The sequence below is a fragment of the Chelonia mydas genome, chromosome 7 (assembly GCF_015237465.2).
Source record: "Chelonia mydas isolate rCheMyd1 chromosome 7, rCheMyd1.pri.v2, whole genome shotgun sequence".
Classification (NCBI taxonomy): Eukaryota; Metazoa; Chordata; order Testudines; family Cheloniidae; genus Chelonia; species Chelonia mydas.
Window position 1 is genome coordinate 64041518 of NC_057853.1, and position 21798 is coordinate 64063315.

The 21798-nt window shown below is 45.8% G+C and overlaps 1 protein-coding gene across 2 annotated transcripts in view; it reads right to left on the reverse strand.

Annotated features, from left to right (window-relative positions):
• DLG5 (discs large MAGUK scaffold protein 5) overlaps nt 1-21798 on the reverse strand; it is a 192091-nt gene that overhangs the window by 60097 nt on the left and 110196 nt on the right. For both annotated transcript variants that reach the window (XM_037905726.2, XM_037905728.2), the window contains exons 4-6: nt 10880-11023; nt 6995-7178; nt 105-364 (exon numbers count right to left, since the gene is read on the reverse strand). In XM_037905726.2, the coding sequence (XP_037761654.1) occupies nt 105-364; nt 6995-7178; nt 10880-11023 (588 nt within the window). The remainder of the gene's footprint in view (nt 1-104; nt 365-6994; nt 7179-10879; nt 11024-21798) is intronic.

Below are 21798 nucleotides of genomic sequence, written 5' to 3' on the forward strand. Positions count from 1 at the left end.
AGAAAAATACTGGTTTATGTTACCATCTCTTTAAAATGCCACTCAGCAGCAGAATTGGTATCGCCTACACAATGTACGTGCAAGTCACCAAAAGCTGCCTATACCTTCTAAGAGAGGAGGAATACTGCTGCTGGACATGTATTGCTGTGTCCCTCTGTTTCATTAACATGTCAATCTGCTTCTGAAGACGCCTGTTCTCCTCCTCAGTCTGTTCTAGCCGGCTAAGGTCTGTATTGTGGCTTGCTATCTTCTCATTGTACCGTTTCCTTAACGCATCATAATCCTTTTTCACACCTTCTAGCTTGTCCATTGCTGTATCATAGAGTTTATTTAGTATCTCTGAGGATCCATTCTGTTTCATAACCTAACAAACAAACAAAAGGATAATTTCAGTAAGAGGTACACATAAAAGAGACTTTTCACTTGTTTTTAAATAGTATGAATATCTTAGGAGACACGTTAACATATGAAAACTACTTAACGTTTTTTGCTTACTACTTAGCTACTTTTCTCCTCAAACTCAATGTCCATGAAAAATCATTTAAGTTGAATTAGGCCATTTTGAAAAGGAAATCTCTACATACAAGATTCTTAGCTTCAGGCTGGCAATACTCACATTCAATACATTTACATGGAAAAAATGACTGTACCAATAGTCCTATAAAAATTGTTTTGCTATAGACAAGCAATCTAAATAAAAGGGCAAAAAAGGTACCAATAGTTAGTCTTAACACACGGGTCTTAAAAAAAAAAAAAAAAACCACAACATTAGACAAGGAGATATCTAACTTAGTTTACTATTACTAGTTGAACAAATACTGATGATAACTTTTCCACATTTCAGCTGCCAAATTATAAAGCACTACCCCAAAACATAACTTTGGAAGCTGTGATAACAGTGATTAATACTTCATTTTACCAGTCTCACTCACAACGACAATTCAAACTCAAATAACTTAATTTCAAAAGATGAAAGGCTAGTCTGGGTAAGATTTACATGCAGTCATGCATTTCAATATACATAGTTATTTCATCTTAAAAACATCTAGTAAAGAAGCATTTGTTCAGAAAGCTACCCATGGCTAGATTATTTTGCTCCCAAAAATATTGTGAGTTTTATGTTTAAAAGGGTCAAATCTAGCCTAAAGTTTAGATGCATTTGAGGAGGGTAATAGAGAAACTTAAAAGGAATACTTTCATAAAATACTTCCCACAGCTCCCATTGGCTGGGAACAGCGAACCGTGGCCACTAGGAGCTGCGGGCAGCCGTGTAAATGTAAACGAACTGTCTGGCGGCCTGCCAGCGGATTATCCTGACGGGCTGTGTGCGACCCGTGGGCCACAGGTTGCCCACCACTGCTGTAAGGAGAGATTGCTGACAGTTTCATTGCAAGGACCACAAATACAGAGAGAAACCTTGTGGATCACTTCCCCTCCCGTTCATGATCACACAGACTACCAGTATACCATTTGCAATTGCCCAACACTCCCTTGGCAATTATAGTTAAGGCTATGATTTAGTCATGGGTATTTTTAGTAAAAGTCATGGACAGGTTGTAGACAATACACAAAAATTCACAGCCCTTGACCTGTCCTTTACTTTTACTAAAAATACCCATGACTAAATCTTGGGGAGGGGGGTGTCGCTGCCCAGGGGTGGGCAGTGGCACCAGCTGCCGGGGCTGACGAGCAGTGGCTATTCCAGCTTCCCCCAGGACCACTGCTTAAGCGGTCCCCAGAGCCAGCTGCCCAGGGCCACCCAAGCAGCAACCGGAGCAGTTGGCTATGGGCAAGCCCGAGCAAGTGGCTGCAGAGCCGCTCCAGCAGCAGCCGGTGTGGCTGTCCCTGGAGCCAGCTGCTTGGGAGGCCCTGGGGTCAGCCACACTGGCCGCTGCAGAAGTCACGAAGGCTGCGGAAAGTCACGGAATCCGTGACCTCTGTGACAGACACGGAGCCCTAATTATCGTCATTGCTGGCTCCTTAATTCCTGCTGCTTCTACACACACTCAGGCTCTTCTTTACACTGAAAAGCCTAGACGCTTGGAGAAGGAGCTGGAAATGACTAGCAGCTACCAAATTTATATGACTGCCAGTTCTCTACAGATCACCAGTAACCCACAGACTGCAGCTTGATAAAGCTGATCTTATTCATCACAACCAGATAGGAACCTCACTTTCTGACCTAACAGTATGATATTTATCCTGACGCTGTCCCCTTTAACAAACCTAGAGGTACAAAAACCCAACTGACAAGAACTCTGAGCTGTTTGGTTCCAAGTCAACTTGACAATTTGGACATAACAGAGCCCCAATTTAGCAATGACTTAATCAGGTGCCAAACTTCAAGCTTGTGTGTTGTCCCATTCACTTCTGGGGCAGTACTCATATGCTTGAAGTCGGCACATGATTCAGTGCCTTGCTGAACTGAGGCCTTAGGATGTGATTCAGGAAATAACATCAGCATGTTCTTTTGTCCACCCATATTTAGGGGAGCACACTTTTTAAATAGCAGACTTCAGCATGTGTTTAAAATTAAGCATGTGCTTAAGCGCCGTTACTGGCTAGGGATGGGGCCTTGACCATCACTGAACTGTCTAAGAAAAACAAAGTTTACTGAAAAAGAAAAAGAAATGATACTGAAACCAAACTTAGGAGCTGAATATCTGAAACTCTCAGACAGAAGCAAACATCTTCTCACAGCCTAAAATGTATGGGGCCCCTTCTCATTGACAATATCTTAAACAACTATCAGATTAAGTAAACATAAAGAGAAAAGACTAGTCCAAAGATAGCAGGAGTTTGACTAAGTTTAAAATAAAGGCTCTAAAATGCAAATGGAGTTTGGAGGGAGGAAGGGAAGAAAAGAGAAAATGCCATAAACAGGAAGCATAGTATTAAGGAAAATCTCCCATCCAAAGCCCCAATATGAGGAAGAGAAAATAGTCCAAGCTGAACCCAAGGGTACAGCCATGGCAACGAAAACCTCATACGTGAGCAATAGAAACTTAAAGGCCAGTCAGCTGCTGTACAGGAAATCAAGGACAATCCCACACAGTAGGAGTCATTTGATTAACAGTTTTGTTTCTCGAGCAGTTGGGCTACTGTGTTTTGCTACAGTCTGGTGATGGCATGACACGTCAGAGAGACCATCAAAAACAGATTTAGATTAATCCAGATTCAAAATGACAAAGACTAAGATAAGACTGCTGGCATTCCTTCAGGACAACACGATTCACACTGACATACCAAGAAAAGGAGCCACGCATGTTTCTCATTGTCTGAATTTAACAAAATTTCCTTGAAAAGGGTAATGATGAAGTTTGCACAATATTAAATTATTTTGAAAAAACAGATAATAGTAATAACACTGACTTTATGCTGTGCTTCCCATCAAAGAATCTCCAATTGCTGGACAAACATTAAAGCTGAATAGCACTCTGTGGTAGAAAGAAAAGGAGTACTTGTGGCACCTTAGGTTTCACATTACCATTTTACAGAGTGAGAAACTAAGGCACAGAAAGGGTAAGTGACTTGACCAAACTCGCATAGCGAATCTGTAGTGTAGCAGAGCAGGGAATAAAAATCCAAACTTCTGCAGTCCTAGTTGTTTCACATATACAGACGTATAGGAGCACCCCTTCAAGTTAACCTGATATCAGAGGAAACGAGCAAGACAAAATACAAAGTTAATAAAACAAACAAACAAAAAACCCCACAAAGAAACAAAAACAAAACAAAAACTAAAAACACTGTTAACACCTCAGTCTCTATAGCTTATTTTGACTTTTACCCTTCAAGCCTGGCAAGTAATTATTTTTGTTTGTACCGACTTTGCTTCTGAAGCTTAACCATTTAACTTTAAAGTTTGTCCTGTGAATCAGCCCACAGAGTTAGGCAAAGCCATCTATTTGGCCATTCCACATGTTACTGTAACTGTTCCAACTGAATGATCCCTTTTCTGTAAATGAACGGTGGACTCACTGCCACTTCCAGGTTGTTTTTTTCTGCCAGCCCTCTTGCCTATTTTTATCCCTAGCATGTGAACTTTACTACGATTAAAACACCAAGCACCTTGGTGTTGAGACTGCTTAATTGTTAGAAACATCCATTCTTTCATCCTTGAAAAGCTCTTTTTTTTTTTTAAGTTTGAAGTTTAAAAGCATTAATCAACCTGTAGCATTGTTCTAACTGAATAGTGTCTGTGAACCTAAATAACCAAACTTTGTTCAATCATTCCCCTAACCTTTAAAGGTGTTACTGGGAGAAAGAAAAACTGCCACTCATTTTTTTGTGATACGTTCCAAATATGAACACAGGCTGGACTTTTGCATGCCCACAGCTATTCCTGTCCCAAGAAATACCTAAAGATCAAGGGACAAAAGCCATTATTTTTTCATTATCATAAGCCTTTAAATTAGATTTAGCATGACTAAAAATTATAATTATCCAGAGGTCGTTCTTCATATTAGGAAAGGGTCAACTCTTAACAGTTTTATTTAAAAAAGCGCTCAACTTTGTTACTATGAGTATGATGTGATGTTCAAGAACGATGAATAAACAATCAACAGTTAACTATTAACAACGTGCCCAAAATAATCAAGTCAGTGCAGATATGCTTTGATTCATTGTTATTCTGGCAAAAACTTGTGTTACATTTTCATTGTAAACCCTTAAAGTAAGAGGCATGTAATTCAATAATAAGTCTCTTAAGGCTGAAATTTTGCCTAAGGGTTGAAATGAGGTTATGGTAACATTTATATATAAATTCCTATTCCAAAAAGAACCAGACCAAACCAAAACACCTCCACCCAAAGTACTCATGAAGCCAAAAGTAGTCATATACATTGTCTTTTCAGGATAGGCTGCAATCAGTATTTCCACTGACTCAAAGGGCTTTGGAACAGATGCACAGAGCTGAGCGCTCAGCAATTCTGAGAATTGGGCCTCTTATTTAGGGGCTTAAATACGAATTTAGGAGCCTAACTTTAGGCACCCATTTTTAAAATATAGAAGTTTTAAAATGACCATGTCCCTTCAATGTATAAATCAGTGTTAAACTCAGACATTTGGGTCTGTTGATGTCAAACTTACTTCTTATTTAACAGTTTATGTAATCCCAATTCCGCTTTACGATTAATTGATGCTTCAAAAAAAGTTCCTACTAGTACAGATAAATTAACAGCCAGTGGTTTTTTACCAAGATCCTAAGGGACAACTCCCTTTTATTTTACTGGCAAACAAGGAGGGAAGCATAGAGAGCAATTATAAACAAGGTAATCCACAACTCACTGGTAAACAGATTTTACACTGGATTCTAAGGCTACACAAAGAAAGGTACTTGTGAGGGGCAACCAATCTGTAAGAGCAAGGCTGAGCTGGTAGGTGCAGACAAACACAGGCACTTTGAGTAATGTCTCAAAGGTATATTTAATATCTGCCTCTGGCTGACTGAGGGGAGTTTAAAAGAATGTGGACTTTTTTTAACTGATAATAATCCATATATTCTATGTCTAGATCATCTGTGCATATGAGAGAAAATATCTATTAAATGAAAAGAATGTATTGGCAAGTCTTTTCATGTTCCTTAAGTCGTCCCTCAGTCTAACTTGTCTGTAATGTCTAATAATGGATCCCCTTGCTTTCCTACTCTCCCTATTTCTCCCTTTGCACAGTGTTTTCTCCTTCCTATCCTCACAGTCTCTCCATTACAGAATAAATACCAGGGAGGGAGAGGAGTTGTTTAAGTTAAGCGCCAGTGTGGACACAGGAACAAATGGATATAAATTGGCCATCAATGAGTTTAGGCTGGAAATAAGATTAAGGTTTCTAACCATCAGAGTGAAGTTCTGGAACAGCCTCCAAAGGGGAGCACTAGGGGCAAAAAACCTAACTGGCTTCAAGACTGAGCTTGATAAGTTTATGGAGGGGACGGTATGAGGAGACTGCCTACAATGGCATGTACCAGTCTGCAACTGCTAACAGCAAATATCTTCAATGGCCCATAATGGAACACTAGATGGGGAGGCTCGGAGTTACTCCAGAGAATTCTTTCCCAGGTGTCTGGCTGGTGGGTCATGCTCAGGATCTAACTTATCGCCAAATTTGGGGTCGGGAAGGAATTTCCCCTGTAGTCAGATTGGCAGAGATCCTGCGGTTTGGGGTTTTTTTTTAACCTCTGCAGCATGGAGCACGGATCACTTACAGGTTTAAAAACTGGTGTAAGTCTTTAAATCATGATTTGAGGACTTCAGTAGTTCCACCAGAGGTTAGGGGTCTAGTTCAGAAGTGAGTGGGTGAGGTTCTGTGGCCTGCAATGTGCAGGTGGTCAGGCTATATGATCACGATGGTCCCTTCTGACTTTGAAGTCTATGAGCCTATTCATCTCTTCCAGTCCTTATTCCCCCTCTCACACATACTGTTCTCTCCTTCCCCCCAAATCCACTCATATATAACCTCAATCCATACCGATCCATACCCTTTTTCCCCCTTGCATGTCCCCCTGCCAAAATTCCGCTCCCACACAGTCAATCCCAGCTGACACTGCTAAACTACCAGAGAATAAGTAGTCTCCTTTTTGTTTTTTTGGGAAAGGTAAGTAGTACAACTCCTCATCCTACTAGATGCTGAAAGACATTTCATATTGCAGATCCAAGTTTGCAGGGCTAGCAGGTTTTAAAAGTAAAAAGATTTTTCCAACTAAAAGACACAAGATCCAGAGTCACTAAAACACAAGGAAGAAGGAACCCCACACAAGGTCAATTTTAGAGAGTCGCTTATCAGAGAACAACGACAATTAAATGCACACGCTACCATTGTGTTTTAAATGGCAGTTTTGTGACTTGCACTGTCAGATATATGGTGTATAGGGAACATTACTCCACTTGGTGCAAAGGTAAAAAGAAAGGTAAGTGGTAGGCCAGCCACGCAATGCTTTACATTCCATGAAAACATTAAACAGTTGCTCACAGTATTCGTGCCAAGAGCTGCAGCCTACCTGCTGTTGCTGACTGCGTAGGTCTGTTATCTCTTTCTGATCCTCATCATGAAGTCTCTTCATTTCCTCACATGATTGTTGGAGATGGTTATGCTCTCGCACCAACTGTGTATTCTTCCTCTTCAAGGTATCCATGTCCTCCTTCAGCTGTGATTGGTCACTCAGCAGTCGACTATGCAAGGTACTAGAATGCCACAAAGAAAGAGCACTTAGATGCAAACTTTCCAAGAAGCCTCTTCATGCCGATGCACTAATCCATATCAAACCAAATCAAAGTTTCAAATTAAAAAAGGCAGATGAAATTAACTGACTCATTTCTTCAGATCTGAATATTCCAAATGCCATGTGCCAGCTAAATCCTACTGAAGAAAGACAGGCAATACAACCAGAGACTTTCTGGAGTTAAGTGATTTGAAAGCCCTGTGCAGCATTAAAACAGATACATTATAGATTTATGCAGAACAAGCAGCCCCCGCCTCCTGTAGACCATTTCAACAAGCAAACTGCTCCAGAGGCACAGAAATTGTGTCACTGGGCACACAAGATCTTCTAGGTAAAATAAATTAGCAGCATATTTGAACAACGCTTGAACAACACAATACAATATGATAGAACAAGACATCAATAGAGTAGAAAAAGCTTTCTGCTTGTTTGCTTTTGTTTTTTGTTGTAAAGCTACCAGTTGTTATACCAAATTGGGTATATTGCTTGTAATAGTTGACAAGTGTGTATATTCACACTTAAAATCACAACTAAGTCACATTTTTGAGCATATAATTCAAACTCTAATTCAGTGCAGCAGCCCAACTTTAGAGCAGATTGCTGTTGGAGCAGACCAAGAGATATAATTAAATGGTATTAAGCTGCAGTTTAGAGAAAAGAAGGACAATAGGACGTGGCCAGGTTTTATTGTTGAAACAAAGTGATTCAGACCTAACTCTCCCACCAACCAGGAAGCTGTTCAAAGTCCCTGTAATAAAACTGCTGCTGCCTGTCGTTTCTCTTGTTAAAAAAAAAAAAAGATTGGAATCAAATTTACAATTTAAAAAAAAATCTGTACATTTTTCTATATTATAAGTGCACCTTGTACTCCCACTCCTTTCATAAGAAGTGAGCTACATTTCCTGTACAAAATAACCCAATGGAGAGCTTACAGAAATCATCAAATTAAAAAATGTGGAAATAACTTGGGCCAAAAATTAAGCCTTTGGTAAATTATTTTTACAAGACTAAATATATGCAATCCTTACACCTGGGACTGACTGATCTCAGCATCTGCTATTCAGATTTTACTTGGATTGCAACTTCTTTGGGGCAGGCTTGTTTTTTGTTCTGTATTTGTACTCCACCTAGACAATGGGGTCCTGAACCATGACTGCGGCTCCGAGATGCTACCACAATTAATACAATGTTAAAATCAACCCAGACTAGAGAGCTCCACCTACTCTCTTCCAAAATAGCTTCAAGAATAATTCATAGGACAAACATGATTTTATGAATCGGCCTTAAAATTATGTGTCTCGGATTAGACATCCAAAATTACTAGTCACTTGAAAACAAGCCAACTTGGATAAATGTTTTGTTGAAACCAGGGTAGTGCCAAACTTCCAAGGTTTTGGTTCAGCATCCAGAACTTGCTAAACTCAGAGTTTGCAGGACACATACTAAGATAAATTCATAGAGCAGGTGTATCTATACTTGAGTAAGGCTTGGTTCGAAACTTAGTAAATTCCTTGGCAAGCCGTCGTTCCCTGAAACACCTATCCCTAACACCCTAACAATAGGCCTCTAACTCCCCACTAGTCTTCATTCAACTTAGAGGAACCAGTCAAAAAGTGCTTAACAGACATGGCAGACAAGATTCCTGCTGGGCGTTAGCTGCCATTGCATCCAAGATGTCTCACATTCCCCACTTGGGAAACACTGCTAAGCATACTCTATCCTGAAGTGTGAGATTTTTAAATGCAAAGAAACCAGGACGCAAAAAGACCGCAGGATTTGGTGGATCCCACAATTCTTATTCCAGTATTAATATCTTCAAAGGAAGGAGACGTGCAAAGACGCTGAAGGGAGCGGGAGGAAAAGAAGAGATGAGATTGCAGGAAACATGCCCAAGGATGTGTTTTTAATTTGAGCTTCTATGGGGGGAGGGAGGGGAAACTCACAGGTCTATCTGAAGTGGCAGGTAAGGAGTCTACTTATCCAAATCTTAATAAAAGTTCATTTTGGGGAAAAGTGGGGAAAAGTTTTTGGGGAAAGTTACCTCTGAGACAATAAGAAATGCTATTTTTTTGCTGGCCAGATAGTCTCACAGAGTACCTAGTCTTATAGAGTACTTAGTGCAAGCATAAAAGTTTGCTATTGCCTTGTATTTGTCTTATGTAAAAACCAAAATTGCTGTTCCTCAGAGAAAATAATATTCTTAGTTACTTGTGTATGTGAGTGCAATTACAACAGAATAATCACTCAACAGCCTTTTGCCCCCAACAAGTAAAATTTAAATCCTTAAAATCCCTTCATACAGATATAAAACAAAAACAACACAACATTATAATCACACAGATTATAGAACTGTGGTTTGCAAATAAGGGAAATAAAACCCTACTATCACTTCAAGGAGTGCAAACATTTTACATTAGCCTTTCACATGCACAGAAAAAGCAGCTACAGGAATCTGACTAAAAATAAAGACATCTGTAGCTTCGCCTAGAATTTATTAGCAGGCAGAACAACTTGGAAAGAGCACTAAGGACAGAGTGTCTCAGGCTTGTGATTTCGTGGAACTGACATCTAATAAATAAGAAACAAACCACCTCTGAAGGATCCTCAGATAACGACAAAGGTATAAAGGGGTAAAATAGCATGTTGCAAGATCTTCTATTGTTCCTCCATAGCAAAATCAAGTGGACAGACAGGATCAACAAATCTCCCCAGCAAATAGCCATGCAGCTCACTTAGTTTGCACATGGTGAATTTTCTTACTAACATTTTTTCAAATTTTGCCTGCTGATGGTGTAAGAGCGACAATACTAAGCCAGCCAAATCAGACGTCATTCCCAGATTGTTACACACTTATCAATTGTGCATTATGTGCCATTAGAGAACAGTAGCCTTAAGGCTACTTCCAATATTATATTTGCCTCATTTTTTTCCGCTATGCTGAATACCTTTCCAATTAATAAAAATTAGACTGGTCTCAGATCACGTATATATCACGTTCATTGTTGCACCAGTACCCGGTTTCAAGTCCAATATCTTGATCATCATCAGAGCTAGAAGCAAATGCTGGCAACTTCTCCCCACAACCTCACCACATTTTCACAAGTACTCATTGATGGCCTAACTCTGCTCTCAAAGTGTTAAAACTCCCACTGACTTCAATGGAAGCGGAGTCAGGCCAATGCAGAACCCATTTTAAAATCCCACCTTTTATTTCTAGACTGGTCGGGTCATGAAATATCCCATCTCAATCACACTTTAGTAACTAGTTTGCCTTGCTCTACACCACTAAACCACAATTCCATCATGGCTTTAGAAGTTGCTACTAAAAGATCCCTAAAGATCAAAACCAATGCTTTTCCCCTTCTGAAATCACGGGAACTTAACCTTTCAACGTAGGTGAAATAAAATAATAAAAACCTTTGACTGTAGAAGTTCACAAAATGTTGCCATTAAAACAGTAAGAAAAGCAAGATGGTAACAAGAATGATGTAATTTAAAACTGCCATATTTTAAAAGATCAAATACCTCATGATCAACCAGAATGAAACACTTTTGGCAGACCAGCACTAATTCTTACAGCACTAGTAAACTTGTCTAAGCACTGCTCCTGAACCAGTGAAAAGAAAAAGAGTTTTCACCCGTACCTTTTTGTGCGTTACTTACTGATAAAAATCTGCCTCTTTGGCTGCTTCTTCACATCTTTTTAGTGTCTTGGTATGTTGATTCTGTAGAGACTGTAGGTCCGACATGGCTTTCATACACTGGATCTTCAATCGTTCATAATCATGACTTGGTTTTGGACTAGGCCTGCCATGGAAGGGAAAAATAAAACCAGACTTCAATTATTACATCAGCGGAAATATTGTGAGGTGACCGTCCAGTTACTATTAGCAAGCAATCACTCCAAACCTTGAGATATTGCTTTAAGAAGTTACACTATTTAGAATCTATTACAGTGACAAATCAATTATTCAAGACTGACCCTGGGTCAATATGCTGCAACTGAAAAAAAGGCAATTCTCCTTCTGCACCATTAATTTCTGCATACAGAATACCATTACATGTTTAGATTTTGAAAGTGTGCTATCAGAAGTCCCTTCGGACATGCATAAAGTTTTGTTTTGTTTTTGTTTTTTTAATTGAACACAATTACAAATTCATTCCATGCTTCTTGCAGCAGTCACTTCTAAAACCGCACCCAGCCAAGCCCCTGCCCTGGAAAAAAATAGGATAGCAACTTACCCTGAAAGCCACCAACTCTAGGGTTTGGTGCACTAGAGGGTGAGATGTACATTTGGGACTGGAGAGCCCCTCAGTTAAAACACCCTCTAGCAGCCCCATGTAAACCAGAGTTCAAATATCTCAAATATTGTGGAAACGTGAGGAAAGAGGCAGCCTCAAGAACGTAGGAAAGAATTAAAACAATTTAGACTTTCTAAGCTACAATGTTAACATGGTTAAAATTTTGCCCAGAAAGCAAGTGGTAGTCAGTATGGATCACAGAGGACAGGTTTAGTGAGCTTGTTATGGAATATCCCACTTAAAAAGCCAACTATCACATTTGGCACAAGCTGTATTTTTGGGAGGGTTTAAAGGTCCTATGAAGAACCGCAGCAAGATCTACACCCTAGAAGAAAGGAGGCTCTTAAGTACTTATAATGCCACTTTTACTATAATATTTAAACACCTCTCAGTCTTGAATTTATTTATCCTCAATACCCCTGTGAGATAGAAATACTTATCTCGGTTTTACAGATAGGAAATGGAAACACAGAGATACCAAGGGCTTATGTACACTTACAGGGCTGCAGCTCCCTAAGAGGCGGTAGCTATGACGACGGGAGAAGCCCTTCTATCAACACTGTAGCGATATCTACACTGGGAGTTGGGTCGGTATAATTGCATTGCTCGGGGCGTGCATTTTCCACACCCCATAGCGACATAGTTATACGAACGTAAGTTCATAGTGTAGACCAGGGCCAAGTGACTTGCCCAAAGTCTCTCAGGCTCTGTGGCAGAACAGGGACCTGAACTTGGCTCTGTAGACTCTCAGACTGGCACCCTAACCACTACACAATCTTTCCTCTCTATAAAACAGTGTGAGTGTGCGCGCGTGCGCGCATGCACACACACACACACACAGAGTAAAGAGATGTAACTATTATAAACAGATTATTTTTTTTTAACAAGAACTCAAAAGTTATATTAACAACCCAGATACCTCTCCCAGAGACAACAGCATTATTTTACAGAATAAAAAAAAAAACTTTCCTGCTACATAATTCACTCAGTCACAGTTGACTCTGCTTTCCTGGGTTAGCCTGCCAGCCCTGACCTCAGTGAATTTCAAATGGGTAACAAGTGCATGCATCTGTGAAAGCATAATTTATGCACTTCATGCTGCTAAATTCAACATCTGTCGAAGTATTATTATCATATTTTATGATATTACAAATGAAGGATATAAAGATGTCAAAGTGTGTACATCAGACATGCTTCTACTAAATACTCCAGGAGTTTTATTTTATTCACATAAAATATCCACGATCATTTTTAAGAAAAAGACAGTTACCTTCTCCGTAACTGGTGTTCTACGAGATGCTCATGTCTATTCCACAATAGGTGTGCGTGCTCACCACGTGCACCAGTGCCGGAAATTTTTCCCCTACCAGTACCCGTAGGGGGAGCACCCTAGCGATCCCTGGAATGGCGCCTCCATGGCGCGGTATAAGGGGAGCTGTGTGCTCCCCCCACCCTCAGTTCCTTCTTGCCAGACAACTCCGACAGAGGGGAAGGAGGACGGGATATGGAATAGACATGAGTAACATCTCGAAGAACACCAGTTATGGAAAAGGTAACTGTCTTTTCTTCTTCGAGTGATTGCTCATGGGTATTCCACAATAGGCGATTCCAAGCTATATCTGTTGGAGGTGGGATGAGTTCACAGATCCCCGGGACGAAGTATGGCTCTGCTGAACCTGGCGTCATCCCTGGTTTGGGAGACAATCGCATAGTGTGAGGTAAACATGTGAATCAAAGACCAAGTGGCGGCCCTACAAATATCCTGGATAGGGACGTGGGCCACAAAGGCAGCCGACGAAGCCTGGGCTCGAGTCGAGTGTGCCTTTACAGTTGGTAGCGGGGGAACACCCGCCAGATCATAACCGGTGCGAATGCACGAGGTGATTCAGTGGGAGAGGCGCCGGGTGGAAATCGACCCACCCCGCATGCATTCAGCTGAGGCAACAAACAGTTGAGAGGACTTCCTGAACAGCTCAGTCCGTTCCAGATAGAAGGCCAGCGCCCTACGCACATCAAGCGTGGGGAGGCGGCGTTCCTCACTGGACGCATGTGGCTTGGTGCAGAGGACAGGCAGGAAAATGTCCTGGCCCAAGTGACAGGCAGAGACCACCTTAGGGAGGAACGCGGGGTGTGGGCGGAGCTGAACCTTATCCTTATGAAAACCTGTGTACGGGGGTTCGGAGGTCAGGGCCCTGAGTTCCGAGACCTGCCTGGCCGACGTGATAGCAACCAGGAAGGCCACCTTCCACGAGAGGTGAGACCAGGAGCATGTGGCCAGAGTTTCAAACGAGGGCTCCGTGAGACCCCCCCGAGAGACACCCCGTAATACCAAGTTCAGGTCCTACAGTGGGACAGAGGCCTAGCATATGGAAAAAGACGGTCCAATCCCTTAAGGAATCGTCCAGTCATACCATGGGAGAACACCGTGTGTCCCTGCACTGGCGGATGGAAGGCTAATATGGCCGCTAGGTGCACCCTGACCGATGAGGGCGCCAGGCCCTGGGCTCTAAAGTGAAGGAGGAAGTCCAGGATAAGCTGGATCAGGGCGGCCACTGGGGAAACCTGCTCGACGGCCCATGTGGAGACCTGGGACCACTTCGCCAAGTAGGCGCGGCATGTGAAGGACCGCCTACTTTCCAGAAGGACGTGCTGGACCCCCTCCGAACACGTCCACTCCTCCCCGCCTAACCATTGAGCAGCCACACCGTGAGGCGGAGAGCTGCTAGGTTGGGATGGAGGAGGCAGCCCTGGTCCTGGGAGAACAGGTCCAGGCGGAGCAGCAAAGGCTGCGGTGGAGCCACTGCCAGGCCCATGAGGGTCCCGTACCAATGCTGCTGGGGCAATCAGAAGAACCCGTGCCTTGTCCATTTTTACTTTCTCCAGGACCCTGCTGATGAGAGGGAAGGGGGGAAGGCATAGAGAAACTGGTCTGACCAGGACAGGAGGAAGGCATCAGAGACAGTACCCTTTCCCAGACCACCCCCAGCAGAGCCGGGGGCAGCGCAGCTTCTGTCTCGTTGCAAACAGGTCCACCTGGGGCATTCCCCACACTCGGAAGAGCTGGTGAGCCACTTCCAGGTAGAGAGTCCACTCATGCTGGGAGGAGAAGTCCCTGCTCAAGTGATCTGCCCACGTGTTACGGACGCCTGGCAGGTGGAAGGCCCTCAGAGAGATGTCGTGGGCTATGCAGAAGTCCCACAGCCAGAGGGCGGAGGATCGGGCCCCACCTTGCCTGTTGATATAGAACATCACGGCCGTATTGTCTGTGAGGACCCTGACCACCTTGCCCTGCAAGTGCGAGCGGAAGGCCACGCACACCAGACGCACCGCCCTGAGTTCCTTGACATTTATGTGTAGGAATAGCTCCAGGGCCGACCACAGCCCTTGGGTCTGAACGGTGCCCACATAGGCCCCCCAGCCGAGGTCCAACGCATCGGACACCACCACCAATGACGGGGCCCTGTCTCAATAAAGGGACCTCTTGGAGCATGTTGTTCAGGGTGGACCACCACCGAAGGGAGGCGTTCACCAGGCCTGGCACGGTGAGGACTTTGTCCATCCTGTCCTGGGCCTCGAAGAATTCTGAGGCCTGCCAAAGCTGGAGGGGCCTCATTCGGAGCCTGGCTTGGCGGACCACCACGCCGACATGTGACCCAAGAGCTGGAGGCACGCTCTGGCCGTTGACACATGGAACTTTGTGACTGTGTCGATGAGCCCTTTTAGGGTCTCGACTCTGTCCGGTGGGAGGGAAGCTGTGGCTGACTAGACGTCCAGGAGCGCCCCAATAAACTCTATGTGCTGGACTGGGACTAACGTGGACTTGGTGTCATTTACTAACGGGTCCAAGGCAGCACACGTGGACAGTAGAAGCGTCACTTGATCCTGCACCTGCGACCGGGAGCTGCCCTTGACCAGCCAATCATCCAGGTAGGGAAAGATCTGGACCCCCCCGGTGCCTGAAGTAGGCCGCTATCACCGACATACTTTTTGTCAACACCCTTCAGGCAGTGGATAGGCCAAATGGGAGGACCATAAATTGGTAGTGATTCTGTCCCACCAGGAAACGAAGGAAGCGTATGTGCCCCTCGAATATGTGGATGTGGAAATAGGTGTCCTGCAGATCCAGGGTGGCGTACCAATCCCCTGGACCCAGGGAGGGGATGATGGAGGCCAGAGAGACCATGCGGAACTTGAGTTTGACCGTAAACTGGTTCAGATCCCACAGGTCCAGAATGGGCCTGAGTCCCCCTTTGGCCTTCGGGATAAGGAAATAGCAGGAGTAGAACCCCTTGCCTCTGAACTCCCTGGGGACCATTTCCACTACTCCCAGGTCTAGGAGCCGCCCCACCTCCTGGTCTAGCAGGGCTTCATGCAAAGGATCCCCCAGAAGGAATGGGGGTGGGGGATGGTTGGGCGGGGGTGAAGCAAATTGCAGCATGTAGTCCCAGGAGACCATGTTGAGGACCCAGCGGGCCGAGGTTAGTCGCAACCACTCTGGGAGGAAAGCACACAACCGATTGCAGAAAGGAAGCTTTATTGAGGGGGGATCCCCTTCGGGAACTGTCAGAATGGCCCCCCCCCGGCGTCCCATCAAAACCGCCTTTTCCCCGCCTGCTTGCCCTTGGAGGCTGTGGGGTAGGCCTTGACTGCTGCTGAGGGCGCCTCTTAGCCCTGGTCTACACAACGAGTTTAGGTCGGATTTAGCAGCATTCGATCAGTTTAGCCCTGCACCCGTCCACACTACAAAGCCATTTTTTCCGACTTTAAGGGCTCTTAAAAACAGTTTCTGTACTCCTCCCCGACGAGTGGATTAGCACTGAAATCGACCTTGCTGGGTCCAGTTTGGGGTAGCATGGACGCAATTCAATGGTATTGGCCTCCGGGAGCTATCCCAGAGTGCTCCATTGTGACCGCTCTGGACAACACTCTCAACTCAGATGCACTGGCCAGGTAGACAGGAAAAGCCCTGCGAACTTTTGAATTTCATTTTCTGTTTGGCCAGCGTGGCGAGCTCATCAGTACAGTGACCATGCAGTCCCAGAATCGCAAAAGAGCTCCAGCATGGACCAAATGGGAGATACTGGATCTGGTCGCTATACGGGGCAACGAATCCGTGCAATCAGAACTCTGTTCGAAAAGACGAAATGCCAAAATATTTGAAAAAAATCTCCAAGGGCATGAAGTACAGAGGCTATTACAGGGACCCGCAGCAGTGCTGCATGAAAGTTAAGGCTCTCAGGCAAGCCTACCAGAGAGGCAAACGTCCGCTCCAGGTCAGAGCCCCAGACATGCCGCTTCTATGATGAGCTGCATGCCATTCTAGGGAGTGCCCCTAAAACTACCCCAGCCCTGTGCGTGAACTCCGTCAATGGACTCCCACACAACAGGGATGTGGATTTTGGGGACGAAGAAGATGAGGAGGAGGAGGAGGAGGTTGAAGCACAGCAAGCAAGCGGAAAAACCGTTTTCCCCAACAGCCAGGAACTGTTTTTCACCCTGGATCTAGTACCCTCCAACCCACCAAAGGCAGGCTCCCGGACCTAGAAGGCAGAGAAGGGACCACGAGTGAGTGTACCTTTGTAAATAGGACACACTGTTTAGAAGCAAGCGTGTTTAATGATTAATTTGCCCTGAAGACTTGGGATGCATTCACGGCCAGTACAGCTACTGGAAAAGTCTGTTAACGTGTATGGGGATGGAGCGGAAATCCTCCAGGGACATCTCCATGAAGCTCTCCTGGATGTACTCCCAAAGCCTTTGCAAAAGGTTTCTGGGGAGGACAGCCTTATTCCGTCCTCCATGGTAGGACACTTTACCATGGCAGGCCAGCAGCACGTAGTCTGGTATTATTGCATAACAAAGCCTGGCAGCGTATGGTCCCAGTGTTTGCTGGCATTCAAGCAACATCCATTCTTTATCTCACTGTGTTATTCTCAGGAGAGTGGTATCATTCATGGTCACTGGTTGACACAGTGGAATTTTATTAAGGGGACATTCAGAGGTGGCCATTCCTGCTGGGCTGTTTGCCTGTGGCTGAACAGAAACCATCCCCGCTGTTAGGCACGTGGGGGGGGGGGGGTGAGGCGATCATCCCAGAGAATTGGGTGTGGGGGTGTGTGAGGGGGCGGAGGGGTGTTCAGTTTGTGCTGCACATTAAACCAGAAAACCGCAGCCCCTCCTTTTAAAGGGCCAACCCAACGGGCTTGGTATGTGAAATAAGGGTGCTGCTGTTTGAAACCATTCCCACATGTTAGGAAGGTTAAAGAAGCCAAAAGACTGTGGTTTACCATGTCTGCCTGCAAGCCAAATTCTGTTGCCCGCCAGCCCTGCGTGTGTGATCTCACACACCAAACTGGCAGGCCATCGATATAATAGGCAAAATGCAACCTTGTAAAGAAACCAAACGTGCTACGTAATGTTCACAGCTTGCTTCACCATGAAAGAGTCTACCCATTGTTCTCCAAAATGTCTCTTTTTAAAGGCTAATCTCCCTTTTTTCCCTCCCGCAGCTGCAAATGTTTCATCGCTCCACGTATCATCTCCGTCCCAGAGGCTACCAAAGATTAGAAGCCGAAAAAAACGCACTCGCGATGAAATGTTCTGAGCTGATGCAGGCCTCCCACAGTGAAAGAGCCCAGCACAATGCGTGAAGGGAGACAATGTCAGAGTCCAGAAAAGCACAAAATGAATGGAGGACAGGAGGGACGAGCGAGAGGAGAGGACGGACGAGCGAGAGGAGAGGTGGTGTCAGCATGATGAGAGGAGGCAGGATGCAATGCTGAGGCTACTGAAGGATCAAACTGATATGCTCCGGCGTATGGTTGAGGTGCAGGAACGGCAGGAGCACAGACCGCTGCTGCAGCCCCTGTGTAACCAACTGCCCTCTTCCCCAAGTTCCATAGCCTCCTCACCCAGACGCCCAAGAACGCGGTGGGGGGCCTCCGGGCACCCAACCACTCCACACCAGAAGACTGCCCAAGCAACAGAAAGCTGGCATTCAATAAGTTCTGAAGTGCAGTGTGGTCTTGTCCTTCCGTCCTCCCCTCCTCCACCACCCCACCCGGTACTTCCCCACTCCCCCACCCCTCCCGGGCTACCTTGGCAGTTATCCCCCCACTTGTGTGACAAATTAATAAAGAATGCATGAATTTGAAACAACAATAACTTTATTTCCTCTGCAAGCGGTGATCAAAGGGGGGAGGGAAGGGGAGGGTGGGTGGCTTACAGGGAAGTAGAGTGAACCAAGGGGGCAGGTTTTCATCAAGGAGAAACAAACAGAACTGTCACACAGTAGCCTGGCCAGTCATGAAACTGGTTTTCAAAGCTTCTCTGATGTGCAGCATGCCCTGCTGTGCTCTTCTAATCGCCCTGGTGTCTGGCTCTGTGTAATCAGCGGCCAGGCAATTTGCATCAACCTCCCACCCTGCTATAAACGTCTCCCCCTTACTCTCACAGAGATTGTGGAGCACACAACAAGCAGCAATAACGATGGAAATATTGGTTTCGCTGAGGTCTAACCAAGTCAGTAAACTGGGCCACTCTTAAACGTCCAAATGCACATTCTACCACCATTCTGCACTTGCTCAGCCTATAGTTGAACAGCTCCTGACTACTGTCCAGGGGGCCTGTGTATGGCTTCATGAGCCATGGCATTAAGGGGTAGGTTGGGTCCCCAAGGATAACTATAGGCATTTCAACATCCCCAACGGTTATTTTCTGGTCTGGAAAGTAAGTCCCTTCCCACAGACCAGAGTTCCTAAAGATGCGAGGGTCATGTACCTTTCCCGGCCATCCCATGTTGATGTTGGTGAAACGTCCCTTGTGATCCACCAGTGCTTGCAGCACCCTTGAAAAGTACCCCTTGCGGTTTATGTACTGGCTGCCTTGGTGGTCTGGTCCCAAGTTAGACAGAACGCATATCCCTATCGCCCCACCACAGTTAGGGAATCCCACTGCATCAAAGCCATCCACTATGACCTGCACAATTCCCAGAGTCACTACCTTGATAGCAGCAGGTCAGTGATCACATTGGCTACTTGGATCACAGCAGTCCCCACAGTAGATTTGCCCACTCCAAATTGATTCCTGACTGACTGGTAGCTGTCTGGCGTTGCAAGCTTCCAGAGGGCTATCGCCACTCGCTTGTGAACTGTGAGGGCTCCGTTCATCTTGGTATTCTTGCGCTTCAGGGCAGGGGAAAGCAAGTCACAAAGTTCCATGAAAGTGCCCTTACACATGTGAAAGTTTCGCAGCCATTGGGAATCATCCCAGACCTGCAACACTATGTGGTCCCACCAGTCTGTGTTTGTTTCCCAGGCCCAGAATCGGCGTTCCAAGGTATGAGCCTGCCCCATTGCCACCAGGATGGCCAAACTGCTGGGGCCCATACTTTGAGAGAAGTCTGTGTCCATGTCCTCATCACTCACCTCACCGCGTTGCCGTTGCCTACTCGCCCGCTTTTGTGGGTTCTGGTTCTGCATATACTGCTGGATAATGCGCGTGGTGTTTAGAGCAGTCACAACTGCTGCAGTGATCTGAGTGGGCTCCAGGCTTGCCATGGTATGGCGTGAGCAGGAGAGCAGAGTGCCAGCGGGTGGATGACTATGCTGCCAGCAATATGGCGCCGGCATGGAAAAAGGCGTGAAACGATTGTTGGCCGTTGCTTTCACAGAGGGAGGGAGGGGGGAGCAAGGGGTAGGCTGGCAGCAGACGGTGCAGTACGACTGCTAGCCGTCGTCATCACCTGAGTGCTCGCCAGCAGACAGTGCAGTAGGACTGCTAGCTGTCATTGTCTCCTGGGTGCTCGTGGTGCTGCTGGCTGGGAGATCAGCCTGAGGCAGAATGGCCCCCTCAAGGATTGAACTCACAACCCTGGGTTTAGCAGGACAATGCTCAATATGCCTCTGCCAATATTCCAGGCAGGACTGAATCTCCATTAGACAAAACTTAAAGAAGAGAATGACCTGAGTCACCCCCATTTATGTCCAGGTGCCCCTGACAGACCTCACCAAGATTTGCCAGGAGCGCCCATGTCTGCCCAGGCGCCCCGACCGACTTCACCAAGGCCGGCCAAGAGCACCCAGGAGACGAGGACGGCTACCAGTCGTAATGCACCATCTGCTGCCACAAGGCAATAAGTTGCTGCTGTATAGCAATGCAGTCCCGCATCTGCCAACACCCAGGAGACATACGGTGAGCTGAGTGGGCTCCATGCTTGCCGTGGTATGGCGTCTGCATGGGTAACCCAGGAAAAAAGGCACGAAACAATTGTCTGCCGTTGCTTTCACGGAGGCCTGACATGTACCCAGAACCACCCGCGACAATGTTTTTTGCCCCATCAGCTATTGGGATCTCAACCCAGAATTCTAATGGGCGGAGGAGATTGCGGGATAGCTACCCACAGTGCAACGCTCCGGAAGTAAACGCTAGCCTCAGTACTGTGGACGCACTCCACCGACTTAATGGTCTTAAGTGGGGACACACACAATCGACTGTATAAAATCGCTTTCTAAAAAAATCGACTTCAAAAATTCGACATAATTTCAAAGTGTAGATATACCCTTATAGTCTCTCGACTTTTTGTAGACAGCCTCGTACTTAGGCAGGGCAGCTGGAGCAGGGCCTGCTGTGGCTTAAACTTAGTTTTGGCCGGAGCTGGAACATAAAGATCCAGGGTCTGCAGAGTCATGTGGGAGTCCTTCATGCCATGCAGCTGTGTATCCATTTGTTCGGCAAACAGAGCCTTGCCATCAAACGGGAGCTGCTGCACGGCCGACTGCGCCTCACTGGACAGCTCGGACAGCAGAAGCCACCGCCGAGGCCACGGATCGAACTGCCGTGTCTGCCGCATCTGACGCCCACTGCAGGGACGCCCTGGCAGCAGCTGCACCCTCCTCCACCAGCGCCTTGAACTCTTTCTTATTGCGCTCCTGGAGGGAGTCCTCGAATTTGGTCAGCGAACCCCACAAGTTGAATTCGTATCTGCCTAGGAGAGCCTGGTGGTTTGCTACCCGCAACTGGAAACTCCAGGATGAATAAACCTTTCCGCCAAAAGAGTCCAGCCTCCTTGAGTCTTTATTTTTCAGAGTGGGGGCTGGTTGGCCCTGCCACTCCCTGTGGTTGACCGACTTGACCACCAGGGAGTGGGGTGTTGGGTGGGTGTAGAGGTACTCGTGCCCCTTGGTGGGTACAAAGTACTTGCGTTCTACCTTCTTTGAGATGGGGGCCAGGGAAGCCGCCATTTGCCACAGGGCATTTGAAATCCTTGCCACCCCCGCATG